The sequence below is a fragment of the Marmota flaviventris genome, chromosome 13 (genome assembly GCF_047511675.1).
Source record: "Marmota flaviventris isolate mMarFla1 chromosome 13, mMarFla1.hap1, whole genome shotgun sequence".
NCBI classification, from domain to species: domain Eukaryota; kingdom Metazoa; phylum Chordata; class Mammalia; order Rodentia; family Sciuridae; genus Marmota; species Marmota flaviventris.
In genome coordinates, this window is record NC_092510.1 from 18,951,365 (window position 1) to 18,964,523 (window position 13,159).

At 36.1% G+C, this 13,159-nt stretch overlaps 1 protein-coding gene across 5 annotated transcripts in view; it reads left to right on the top strand.

The window, feature by feature from the left end:
• The window catches only part of Tut7 (terminal uridylyl transferase 7), a 59,841-nt gene extending 51,379 nt beyond the window's left edge, over positions 1–8,462 (top strand). For 2 of the 5 annotated variants that reach the window (XM_027920568.3, XM_027920570.3), the window contains one exon: positions 7,453–8,462. In XM_027920568.3, the coding sequence (XP_027776369.2) occupies positions 7,453–7,520 (68 nt within the window). In that variant the 3' untranslated portion in view covers positions 7,521–8,462. Of the gene's footprint in view, positions 1–536; positions 4,086–6,127; positions 6,233–7,452 lie in introns of those variants that run through there. The other 3 variants (XM_071600499.1, XM_027920571.3, XM_071600498.1) reach the window with 2 other exon arrangements.
• The last annotated feature ends 4,697 nt before the right edge of the window (positions 8,463–13,159 follow it).

The window sequence follows — 13,159 nt, forward strand, 5'->3', positions numbered from 1 at the left end:
GTTCCCGAGCCCACAGCAGAGAGAGCTCTCCTTCCATGGTCTCCCTGGCCCAGTCTGTCAAGGCAACGTACCTTGATTACAACCTCATAAAGCTCTGGACATAGGAGTATTCAGTTGTCTCTTAAGTTATTAATACAAGAATTAATAGAAGTATTAACTTATTCAAATATTTAAGTGTCTATAAATAATGATCTAAACAGAGCTAGACATTTCTTTGATGTGTGAGTTTCACACTTCGGTAGGTGGCAGTTTAATGATTGGACAAAGCATTTAAAGTGGCATCACATCTCTTCACAATGAAAATTTAAAAGAAATAGAGGTTGAAATTGGTTGGTAGAATGAAATCAGATCATTCAAAGAAAAGGAATCAGAAATCTTCACTTAGACACAAAAAGGGGTTGGTACATGAAAAGCAGGTAAGAGGTTCTAAGCGAAAATAAAAACAACTAATTCCTGAGAAGGTATGTAATTGTTCTCAGTGGAATATGTAGACTTAAAAATAAGAAATTTTTGTTTTTGTTTTCTTTTGGGTACAGCCCCCAAACCCAATAGGCAGAAGAAAAGTGAGAATGGGGCCTACTGTGAGGCAGGTTGATTGATCAACAGAAACGTGAAAGATGGGTGAGAAGACTGATGGGCTGGATCACAACCAGTCAGACCTTGGAAGGACACCACCAGAGGGAAGGGTGTGGGAAACAGACTCAACCAGTTGATGGGACTTTTTTTCCCATGGATCCTCTGAGAGTTTGAGGATCAGGGAGATTCCATGTGTAAACAAGCAAAAGGAATGTTATTTTTATAATTGTTAGCCCTGAGCAGATGTTTCCAAAAACATTTTACATAGGAAAAATACCAGTCCTTGCTTGGTCAAAATGTTCACATTGGCTAGAATTAGAGAGCACAGTGTTTAAAAACATTGGTTCTGCAGTCAGATTCCCTGGTTTGAGTCCTAGCTTTGTGATGTTGAGAAACCTCTTTATTCAGTGTCCTCATCTGTGAAAAGGGGGTATCATAATATCTGACAGGTAAGGATATTGAGAAGTCTATGTAAAAGCACATGAAACAGCATCTATATATAGTGAAAGCATGGAAAAGGTTCATGGTGATGATTGCATTGACACACCATTTTTGTGAGGTATCACCAGGTCTGCAGGTGCCAGCATTATTCCTACTAAAGCTAATATACATCTTGTGCTGGGCACTGTGTCATATGCCTATAATCTCAAATGACTAGGGAGGCTGAGGCAGAACGATCACAAGTTCCTAGTCTAGCCTGGGCAACTTAAAGAGACTCTGTCTCAAACTAAAAAAGACTGGGAATGTAACTCAGTAATAGAGTACCCTGGGTTCAATCCCCAGCCCCATCCCACCCCACCCCACCCCCGTAAAAAGCTTCACACATCTTAAAAGTAAAATTTTACACCTATTTTATAATATTTTTAATGGTTGGGGGGAGACACAGATGATAGAGAAATAGAAATGACATTGTCAGTTGACAATAATTTAGGGTTTCTTCTGGTTTAAATTAATAAATCTTTGAGCTACTGAAATAACTTACCAACTTAAATTTATTACAGAAAAAAAAATTTATAGGTGGTTAAAATGCATTCTTTCCAATAAGTTGTACTCTTTGAGTAAGTATAAGGCAGCTGTAATGCTGTTGTATTTTCTCAGGATAAGTTTTTGTAAATTATTTATGTTGTTACAAAGGTGAACTATGTTTCAATTATAAATAGAATTAATTTCCCCAAAGCACTTCTTTTTCATAGTTCAAGTATATCTGAGACACTCTAGTAGTTTCCTAAAGAGCATATCTCAGTATAGACAGCTTTTGCTCTCACACATTAGCTGTGTGGACCTTGGTTAAAAAATTAGTTTCTCTGGGACTGGGGTTGTGGCTCAGCAGTAGAGTACTTGCCTAGCAAGGCCCTGGGTTCAATCCTCAGCACCACATAAAAATAAATAAATAAAATAAAAAGGTACTATGTCCAACAATAACTAAATAATAAATATTTTTTTAAAGGAGAGAGAGAAAATCTTTTTTTTTTGTTTTGGTAGATGGACATAACACAATGCCTTTATTTTTTTATGTGGTGCTGAGAATCGAACCGGGGTCCCACCCATGCTAGGCAAGCGCTTTATTGCTGAGCCACAATCCCAGCCCCAATAAATATTTTTTTAAAAATTAGTTTCTCTGAGCTCCAGATGTCTTATCAAATTGGCACCATCTATCTCACAGGGTGCTAAGAAGATTAAAGTACCCACCAATACCAAGCACCCCATCAAGTTCTTTCTTCTCCTGGTACCAGGCTCCTGTCCTTTCCATTAGGCTATTTATAGAATTATTAACTCCCTAATAAAATAATAATGGATAGAATGTTCTGGAAATTTCCTTGCTGTTTGATATTACTTCTCTCTGCCACATGCAGACACCTAGCACAATACCTTAAATATTCAGGCCCAAATGGGGCAGCAGTCAAAAACATAAGTTTTGAGAGTCAGGCATTTGAGTTAAAATCTAGCCCAACTATTTACTAGTTGTGTGACATCTGTCTGGTTCTCCAAGCTCCCTGTGCCTCAGTTTCCTGATCAGTTAGTTGGGGCTAACACCCCACAGGACCATGGTGAGGATTAACTTCATTTAGATAAAACACCTAACAGAGCCTCAGATCTATTTCAACAGTCAGTAAATTATAGTCAGCAAATTATTTGTTGTTGTCTTTAACCGTCTACATCCTGCCACAACTTGTCTTTTAAACCTATAGGGCAAATAAGCCCTGGGATTTCTGTGGGGTTGTTTTTGTTTGTTTGTGGGGTTTTTTATGTTTGTTGTTGTTGTTTTGGTTTGGTTTTTTGTTTTGTTTTGGTTTTGATACTAGGAAGTGAACCCGGGGTAGTTTACCACTGAGCTACATCTTTACCCTTTTTATTTTTTATTTCAAGATAGGGTCTTGTTAAGTTCCTGAGGCTAACTTTGAATTATGCAACACCACACCCAGCTCACACTGGAAATTTTTTAAGAGTATGTGGGGCCAGGCACAGTGGGGCACACTTGTAATCCCAGCATCTTGGGAGGCTGAGGCAGGAGGATTGAGAGTTCAAAGCAGTTCTGCAAGACCCTGTCTCTAAATAAAATATTAAAAAAGGGCTGGAGATGCTCGGTCGTTGAGCAGCCCAGGGTTCAATCCCTGATACCAAAAAAGAAAAGAAAGAAAGCAGAGTATATGAAGTTTGCATGCAGTACCAGTCATAATTGATTTTTATTCCTAATAACTGATTTGCATATAACAATTTAGTATGAGAATCTCAGAAAATTAAGTTTTTCATTTCTGAATCATCCTCCTGCATCCTTTTTTAAAACAAAAATGAACAGAAAATCAGTACTTCTGTCTTTTCATGTATTCCCTTTTAATCCCATGCTGTGAAATCTTAAAAATTGTAAATGCTGCAAGACATTGGTAAATATCTTTTCTCATATTGATGTATAAACGGCTTTTATCATTGAGCAGAATTTTAAAGCCTACCCATTAAAAAAAATAATAAAAAAGCATTCCTCCTTATGATAATAAATTTAAAATAGAAATAGTTTTACAAATAACATGGGAAGAACTCATTGTCAGTGAATATAGATCATTCTTTGATACCTTTTCTTAATATTCCAGTCTACAAATATATCATTATGTATTTAATTGTTCCTATTGATTAATCTCATACTTAATCTATAATAAAAACATTTATATAAATTGGATTTTAAAGCTTTTTGTTAAATCTTAAAGTGTAAAAATTTCTACATTGAGTTTTTGCAATTTCAGGCTATATCATTGATCATGTAACAAATGTTACATATTTTGATTAAAATTTACATTTTATGTTTACTTACTGATGAAAATTACTTTCATTAAATGAGATATTTATGAAATATTTCCCCATGCATTCATGTATCTTTAGATCAGTGCTACTTATTGCGTGAGTGAAAGTAGTTTTTTATCATTTCTAATCCTAAACTTTTTTGTTTTATGGTTTGTATAAATTGTGAAAGTTCATTAGGCTTTATAGTAATAAATTAAAATAATAAATTACTTTAAGAGTTTGGAAATGGAAGCTGTATTTTAATTAACAATGACATCCAATTATTTAATTCCTTCTTAATTATATGACCAAAAATTATATAGGGATATGTGATCAAAAATTATTTGTATTGGTCATCCAGTATCAATGTAATTTTTTTTAAATTTTCCATATAAATAAGACTTATTTTCTGCTTTTTCTACAAACACATCTTATAGATCTTTCAATTTCACTGCACAGACCCAGTTCACCCGCTATCAATGTAATTTTATAAAAGCTGAAAATTGGGGTTTTTATTAGAAGCATTCACATTTACTATAGCTATATCAGCATTTTGTTTGCCTCCTTTCCTCCTCACAGTGTTACTATGAAAAGGCTGTAAAGTACTATGAAAAAACACTGAATAACACAGTACACAGGTTCAGAGTTAAGTTTCAATTTGCTGTAGTAACAGAGTGAACAGTGCATCTTTTAAGAGACATTCTCAGACTCCTGTCTTGAAAAAGTCTATGTATACTCCATATAAGAGGCCAAGTTTTTTTCACCTCTGGGAAATGCACCACAGTAAGATTTGGATAGTTAGGAGATTTATGCCTTTCTTTTGTGAAGTGGAAAAGGAATAATTGTGAAAGGGGTGTTGGAAAAAGAAATGGGAAAGCTGGAAATTGGCTCATTTTTTATTCTATTTTGTTTATTTTTTCTTTTTAGTTATATATGACAGTAGAATGTATTTGATATATCATATATACAATGGAATATAACTTCCCATTCTTGTGGTTATATATGATATAGAATTACACTGGTCTTGTATTCATATATGAATATATTAACATTATGTCTGATTCATTCTATTGTCTTTCCCATTCCTATCCCTGCCCCCCATCCCCTGGAAATAGGCTTTCTTAAAACTATCCTTACCTACATGCCCTGTCAAGTAGGCTGAGAACACATGGACACCTGTTTATGTAACACTATAATGAATGTTTGTGTATTTGCCTATTTGTCAGGATAAATCCTCACTTATGGTAGATTAGAGTGTGTACATTTTGACCATGATGCCACTACTGTCAATCTATAACTGTTGACAATCCCAGAGAGTTAATGAATAATTCTTCTCAAACACTGACTTCATGGGGATAGTCTTTATATTTTACCAATCTGAATTTCTGTGATAACCATTGAAATCTTAACATTTTTCACATTTTCATTACATCTTATTATTTATGGATTTGTATTTTTATATCACAGTATTCATTTCTATTTTTAGGAGCATCTTTTGCACAGGAGTTCATTCACACTTTGTCAAATGTGTTACAAGAATCTTCACTTCACCATCAACAACTCTTATTTCATCCTCACTTAGATATGTTTACCATACATGTTTGTTTGTTTTAATAGTTTGATTTAGCCAATGTTTAGGTGATTTCAAACCATGTGTAAAAATTTTATAAATTTTATGTTTTTCCCTTAGATTATATAAAAGTTCCATTCATTTTCAATTCCAATAGTTTGGGGGGCTTGGGGGTTTTGTTTGTTTTTTCTTTTTTTTGGTACCAGGGATTGAACCCAGGGGCACTTAACCACGGAGCCACATCCTTAGCCCTATTTATTTTTTTTTAATTTTGAGACGGGATCTCGCTAAGTTGCTTAGGGCTTTGCTGTGTTGCTGAGGCTGACTTTGAACTTGCCATCCTCCTGCTTCAGCCTCTCATGTCATTAGTACTGTTCTTAGAAAAATGTTTAATCTTTGATTCTAAATAAAAGACTATTAATATAGTAGAAGTACCCTTTAACTGTCATCACCAGGCCCATCTCTCTCAGGTCCCACTCTACCCAAGAAGCATCCATTATTATAAGTTAACTCTTACATGTATGTACTTGATGAATTTTTACATTTAAATGGCATATTGTAAACTTTAAAATAAGAATTTTATTCCCCACCTATTTTTCATATCTAGTTAAAATAATTTTAAGATTTTTATATGCTGCTATATATATTTAGTATTTTGTACAATATTCCTCTATATGAATACAAAATATTTATGTTTTTATTGCCTAGGATATGGGCATTTATACCTGGGTCTTATATTTTGCTGTTATAAGCAGTACTGTAATGAACATCCTTGTGGGAGTCTTCCTTGAGCATGTATGAGAGATTCTATAGGTTAGTATACCTACAAGTGAAATCCTTACATCGTAGTATATGTGCATTTTAGTTAGATACTATTAAATTACCATCTTACTGGCTAAACAATTGCAGCTCCCACCAGTAGTGTCTGAGCTATTTCCACACATCACATCCTTACAAATACTTGATTTTGTCAGAATTTTAATTTTTGCAAATTTGACAGACGAAAACTATTTTGGTGGTATTCATTTCATGCACGTCTATATTTTCTTGACTTTAGTAATGCTAAGTACTTTTTTTACATATATTTAGCCACTTTTTCTCTTTTGTATATTGTTTTTTTTTTCTTTGCCCAGATACCTGTTGGTGTTCATCTTTTCTATATTGACTTATAAGTCCTTTAGGTATGGTGATATGATATGCTTAGGAACGCTCCCACCCACTATTTTTTAAGTATTTGCTACTGCTTATACTTTGACTTTTTTATACTTATATTTAATTCTGTAATTCATTTTGGAAATGAATGAAGAAGCAGGGATATGGTTGGAGAAAGGAAACTAACTTCTTTCTCCCTCAAAAAATATATATTTGATACAATACTAGTTATTGAATAATTCATACTTTCCCCTATTGGTTTGAAATTGCAACCTTCATTATGTACAAGTACTCTGTTATGCATCATCTCTAAAGAATTTCTCAACTCTCTTCTATTTGTTTAGGCTCCAGATCAAACTTTAGTAACTGCACTACTGTATGGTTGACTTAGTAATTCTCTTTCCTGTCCTTCACTTATAAATATAATAAATTTCTTTTTTTTTCTTTTATTAGTTATAAATACCATGTCACCATCCAAAACTTAATCTGCAGAGTAATGATGCAAGATATTTATTTCTGGTCCAAGAATTCTTTGCAATCTATTCTAGTTAGTTGCAAATGAGGACACTAATCTATGTAAAGCAGAGTCTTGAAAAGTTGGGTTTATCTGCCCTCTGCACCAACATGAAAGTAACAAATGGATAAACGTATTAAAGTAATCACTCTAAGCAGCTTGTCTGCATTTAGAAAGAGTTGACTAAGCATATGTTTAATATGTCATATGTACTTTTTTATATCTAGTCTAATTACTTGATTCAAAACAAATGATCGTTTTGATGAAAAAAATTCTGTAATTAACAATAAGAAGTAATTTTATGATTTTTTTGATGAAGTGAGACTTGTTTCATTTATGTTGGGTTTTGTTTTTTCCCCTTCTCTAGGTAGCCTTTCCAGTAAATATATGACTCAGGGAAAAGCCTCATCGAAGAGGACCCAGCAGGAATCATGAGGGAAGGAAAATGCAGCACTCTAATGGCCACTCAGGCATCCCTATTCACTTGGAAAATTAGGTTCATTTCACAGGACATAGCAGCATAGATCAGGCTTCAACTTAACATTCAAGGGAAATGTCGGATTTTTTTAATTTAATGATATTAATGAGGAAAAAAAATTTTAATATGGTCTTATCTACCACCAATCCCCATAGATTTAAGGTTTTTAATAGAAAGCCATGATGTATGTATTTAAGCCAGGTTTTAAAATAAAGTGTAACTAACTATGGGCAAGTATTCAATGAATACAGCTTCATAGTTTTAATTCTTTGTAAGCACACAAAAAATAGTGTGCTGAAAAACCCCAAGTAAATTAACTCCTTTTTTCCCTATAAGTCCCTTTTTGTTTTGAAGAGGGGAAATTATATTTATTGTTGTTTACTGAATCCTTGTGTGGAAGCGTATCAAATATGTGTGAACTGCTACTGCTGTACTTAGGATTTACAAACATTATTTTATTGCTCTTTGTAGAAGTGATAACATAAACATGAGTATTTATGTGAGCCTTAGTGGATACGCAAGTGCCACTGAGAGATCTCTGGATGTTTTCCTCTCTAATTTTAAGTAAATTGACAGAACTACTATGCTATAAAAATGAAGTCAGGAAAACAAGTAGTTCTGTTTGCTTACTAGTAAAAACATTTTCAAGGGAAAAGTGACAAAAGTGCTTTTTACTTTTTATGATATTCAGAAATTAGGGTGGAGAACTTTTAAAAACCTTAAGATCAGTGATGCTGTCTCTGCCAATTATAAGTTTGATTGGCATCATTCTGGATCTGACTGGAGCCCTCACAGAACTGTTTCTCTAACTTCACAAGCCTTTCCAAAGTAGTACATGGTCAGAACTATGCCTCCGTTTATTTATCATTTTGAAATAAAATCAAAATTTCCACCTGTAATTTTATCCACATTATTTTCTAGTGAAAGAGTTCTAAATTTCATTAGGAAAATAAATCAAGGAGTTAGGACCATGTAAATCTCAATCCCTTCTTTTTGGGGGGGTGGGGGACAGTGCTGAGTATAGAAGCCAGGGCCTCACATGTGTTAGGCAAGCATTCTACCACTGCGCTATTCCCCCGGGCCAAATCTTCTTTAATAGGATGCACAGGAAGTTCCCTTTGTTGTGTGCCCTGTGATAATTGATAAATTTATCTTAACCCACACTGTGCCCTGTGATAATTGATGTTTATCTTAACCCACTATGTGCCAGACCCTAGGTATGAACACAAAAGACACAAATTGAAGGATGCAGAGAATGTTACTGGCAAGCACTACAAATGTGAGAAAACTCAGGCATATACTCCCCACCACTACCACCACCCTGTGTCTTTTTTGGAACTAAAGATCAAACCCAGGGCTTTGTGAATGCAAAGCAGACACTTTGCCACTGAGCTACATCCCAGCCCCCTTTTTTTATTTAAATAAATAAATAAAAGTACTTGAAAACATCCCAGCTATGGAAGAATCATCAAAATTAAGAACTTTAGAGGGCTGGGGTTGTGGCTCAGCGGTAAAGCGCTCACCTTGCACGTGCAAGACCCTGGGTTCGATTCTCAGCACCACATAAAAATAAAATGAATAAAATAAAGGTATTGTGTCCAACTACAACTAAAAAATAAATTTAAAAAAAAAAAGAACTTTAGAATTTGAAAGTCACAATTACAAAACAATTTCTGATTGTTCCTTACTCAGTTTAAACAGACTCACCAATTGCACAACCTGGGATGATCCTGCTCTACATGACTTTCTTCAGCTTTGGCTCTTCTGGTTTCTTCTCTTTGCTTAGGGCATTAATGTCAACTGGGCTACAATGTCAGTCACACTTTCTTTGAAAAGCCTGTTGATGCTGTTCTGTTGTCTTCTGGCATTATAGCAGAAGAGTTCTGTTAAGACCAGCCTAATTTTTGTTCCCTGGATAGTTTTGTTTTTATACTTTGGTTCTTCTATACTGTATACTTTTTATTTATCCTCATAATTAAGAAAGAAAATTACCTCAGTCTAAAAATGTCTCTCCAGTGACTGGAACAAAATTCAATATGTCTCCCTATTCATTTCCTTTTTGAGAAAGTATTTTCTTTTGTTTTTGATAACTCTTATCTTTTCTCAATATCCCATGCTCTGTCATCTTTCCTTTTCATCATGCTAGAAAACTTCTCAAGTTTAATTTTCACATGACTGGCTTGATTTTTAGTGTCACTTTGCTGTTTTCTAATATGAATTTTGTCATCATTCTTTCTTAACTTACCTACACCTTCCTTTTCCTCTAGTTTACTGTTATATTTTCTTCCTTGTCATAGAAACCATGCTTTCTTGTATCCTTTTAATAATGTTAAGGTTTCCTACATTTTATTCAGATTTCTATATTAGATACTACCCAATACATTGGAGTTTGTTTGATTTTTGAATCCTCACACTGGATCTGTGGGACAATGAACAGTGTTTACCTGCAAGCCTAGAGAATGGATTTCTCCTGGCTCTTCACTTGAATGATGGTCACAACCCTTTCTCAGCACTCCATGCAGAGTGTAATTCTTAAGACATTGCTGTTTTTCAATTACAGCAGGCCTGTTGGTTTTAACAAGCACCACCAGTGCTCCACTACCAATGTTTTTGTTTTGTTTTGTTTGATACTGAGGTATCCAGGATGCTTTTCCATGGAGTGCTATGTTCCCAACCTTTTTTATTTTGAGAAAGGGTCTGCTGAATTGCTGAGGGTCTCACTAAGTTGCGGAGGCTGACCTCAAACTTGTGATCCTCCTATGTCAGCCTCCCAAGTGACTGGGATTACAGGTTGCATCACCATGCCTGACTGAAATCCACCCCCCTTTTTTTTTATAATAGCAGTGGTCTAGAATCAACATTTTTTTATATCTTGCTCAGTGTGGATAGTATCAGTAATGTGCAGGTTTAAACATGTTTTTAAAATGTTCTTAGATAATACGTTTATTTTTCCTTTTGAAATATGCTTCACAGATGGTTTCTAAGGGAAAAAAAAATTAAAAAAAACTTTCCCAGGTGGAAAAAAAAAAATCCTGTACAGATGAGTAGAATTCACAGTGTTACAAGGGGGAAAAGTTGGAAACAATTTTTACAGCTCCCCATAAAACTGTAAAGAAGTGCTTAGAATAGTGTGGGGTTTTTTTTATTGTTGTTCTTGTTTGTTTATGTTTTTGTTTCTTCAAACCAGGCGTTTTGGACAGCAATAGTTTAAAAAGTTGCACTTTCACTAGGTGGAACTCTAGACTTGGGTAGGGTTGGCCCTGCCAGTTTTCTAGCTGTGTAGCAAACCTCCTAACCTCAGATAGTTAAGTTTCCATCCTGTAACAAGGAAATCATACCTGCCCTTACAGAGTCATGAGGATCAAGTGAGGTCTTATTAGGGAAATGTCTAGAACTGTGAAACTAAATGCTGAAGTGCAGAATCGGATGTTTCTTCCCTTCCAAATTTTTAGCATTATTAGTGTTTACGCCTTGTTTCAACACCACAGGACAGCTGCTGCTCTGAGATAAATTATGCTCACATATTAAGTGAAAACTTTCCTAACATATTCAGGAGACTGCCAGTTTCAAATAACATTAGGTATGCCTGATCCACTGGCAAGAAGATTATGTAACTTCATGCTTACAAGCAAAACAGCTACCCAAGTGAAAAACTGAATAGTGTGAATTTCAAAAGGAAAGAAGGGCTTTTAAACATACATGGGATCCTAGGGCTGGGATTTGGCTCAATGCACTTGGCTAACATGAACCAGGGTTTGATTCCCATCATCAAAAAATACACAGGAAGGCTAGGTTTGTGGCTCAGTGGTACAGCACTTGTCTAGTATGTGTGAGGCACTGGGTTTGATTCTCAGCACCACATATAAATAAATGAATAAAATAAAGGTCCATCAACAACATATGTATATATAATTTTTTAAAACCCCACAGGATCCTGAATTAGGAAATTAGGACTAGATTTTTTAAATAGCATCTAATGCACTAAGTTGGAGAATTTGAGTTTAAGCACCACGTGTAATAGACAAGCTGGTTCTTTTGCCCCCCTCAGTTCAAAGTTGTAAGGCCAGTAGGACACAATGTGCAACAAGGTACTTTTCAAACCTGTAAAGTGCTATGCAGCTTTACAGCTTTTCAGTAATTGAAAAAATTACGCATGGCATCTTTTTAATTTTACTTGTAAGAGCAATTTTAGTTTTATCGCAAAATTGACAGAGTACAGAGTTCTGTATATCTCTTATTCCCACACATGCCAACCAACCACTCCCATTATTCTGCACTACAATAGTATATGTGTTAAAATCAAAAAACCTGGTTTGACACATCATTATGCAAAGTCTGTAGTTTACATTAGGGTTCACTCTTGATGTTGTACATCATATGGGTTTTGAGAACTAAACAACATGTCCATTACAGTTTCATACAAAGTAGTTTCACAATACATGGCATCTTCATTATCAATTAACTATGTTTATTGAGTACTGTTATGTGCCTGCACTCTTCCAAGGATTTTTTATGTATTAACTTGTTTAATCTTCACAATATCTGTAGGGGGAAAGGCATAAAAAATAAATACCTTATCCCAAATCATCCAAAGATGAAGCCAAGACAAACCCACCACCCTACTGCCTCTCAACCCCCCCATTTTCTGTTTGTATTAACAACAAAAAGTCCTGTCGATGCAATTCCTCTTCTGAAACAGGAAGACAGACTGCCTGATAATTGTGAGGTATCCTTTCAGACCTTGTATGTTCCAGAGGATCAGAGAAAAAGCGGGCTCTGAAGAACTTTCCATTATTAAAACACTGAATAATAATCTATACCCCTTCCCCCAGCACCACTCCACAGAATTCCTGTCTCTATCCTAAACCTTCCCTTGTTTACGTGGCTTTCCGTGTATGCCTGGGATACGGTGCCTGGTGTTCAAGAATATTGCTTAATTAATAAGAATTATGCTCCTGAGCAGCCAGACAAGGTCTCGCAACAGGTACTGATAGGTACCCTCTACAAACGTGACTATTCGCCCTGTCACTTACTGTGAAGCTGGGTTCCGCATTCAGCACCAGAACGAAAATTGCGTTAGTCACCATCCTTTAGCATCCCCAGCAGTAGAGCATGCTAGAGGTGGGAAAGAGGGGAACTGCATAATGCACAACTCCGCAGCAATTCTGTGCTCTTAATAACTGCGGAGTTGGACAAAAGGGAAGGGGAAAAAAATGATGTAGATGTCCGATTATCGGAACGGTTCTCGTTTAGAGAACAAAACTCCCGGGGGCGCTCTGAAGCCTCAAGAGCCTGTTACTGATTGTTACAGGAGGCGATGGCGCCGCACCTCGCCCAGCAACCCTCCTCAGAAGTCAGCGAGGTCGGAGGTCATGGCTTGTCCCCCATCTGCGCTCCACGAGGTCGCGCCGACTCCGTGCTCGGCGGTGACGGCCTACTTCCCGTGTCCCTGCACCCACCGGGGTGATTAACAAACACTACCAGCCAAGCCGCGCGCAGTCCTAGAAGCTGCTAGCAGGGCTGCCAGCAGAAATCCGCCCCGCCCCCCGGCCCGTCACTCACACCACCCGCCCAATGGCGGGTACGGGCGGGGCGG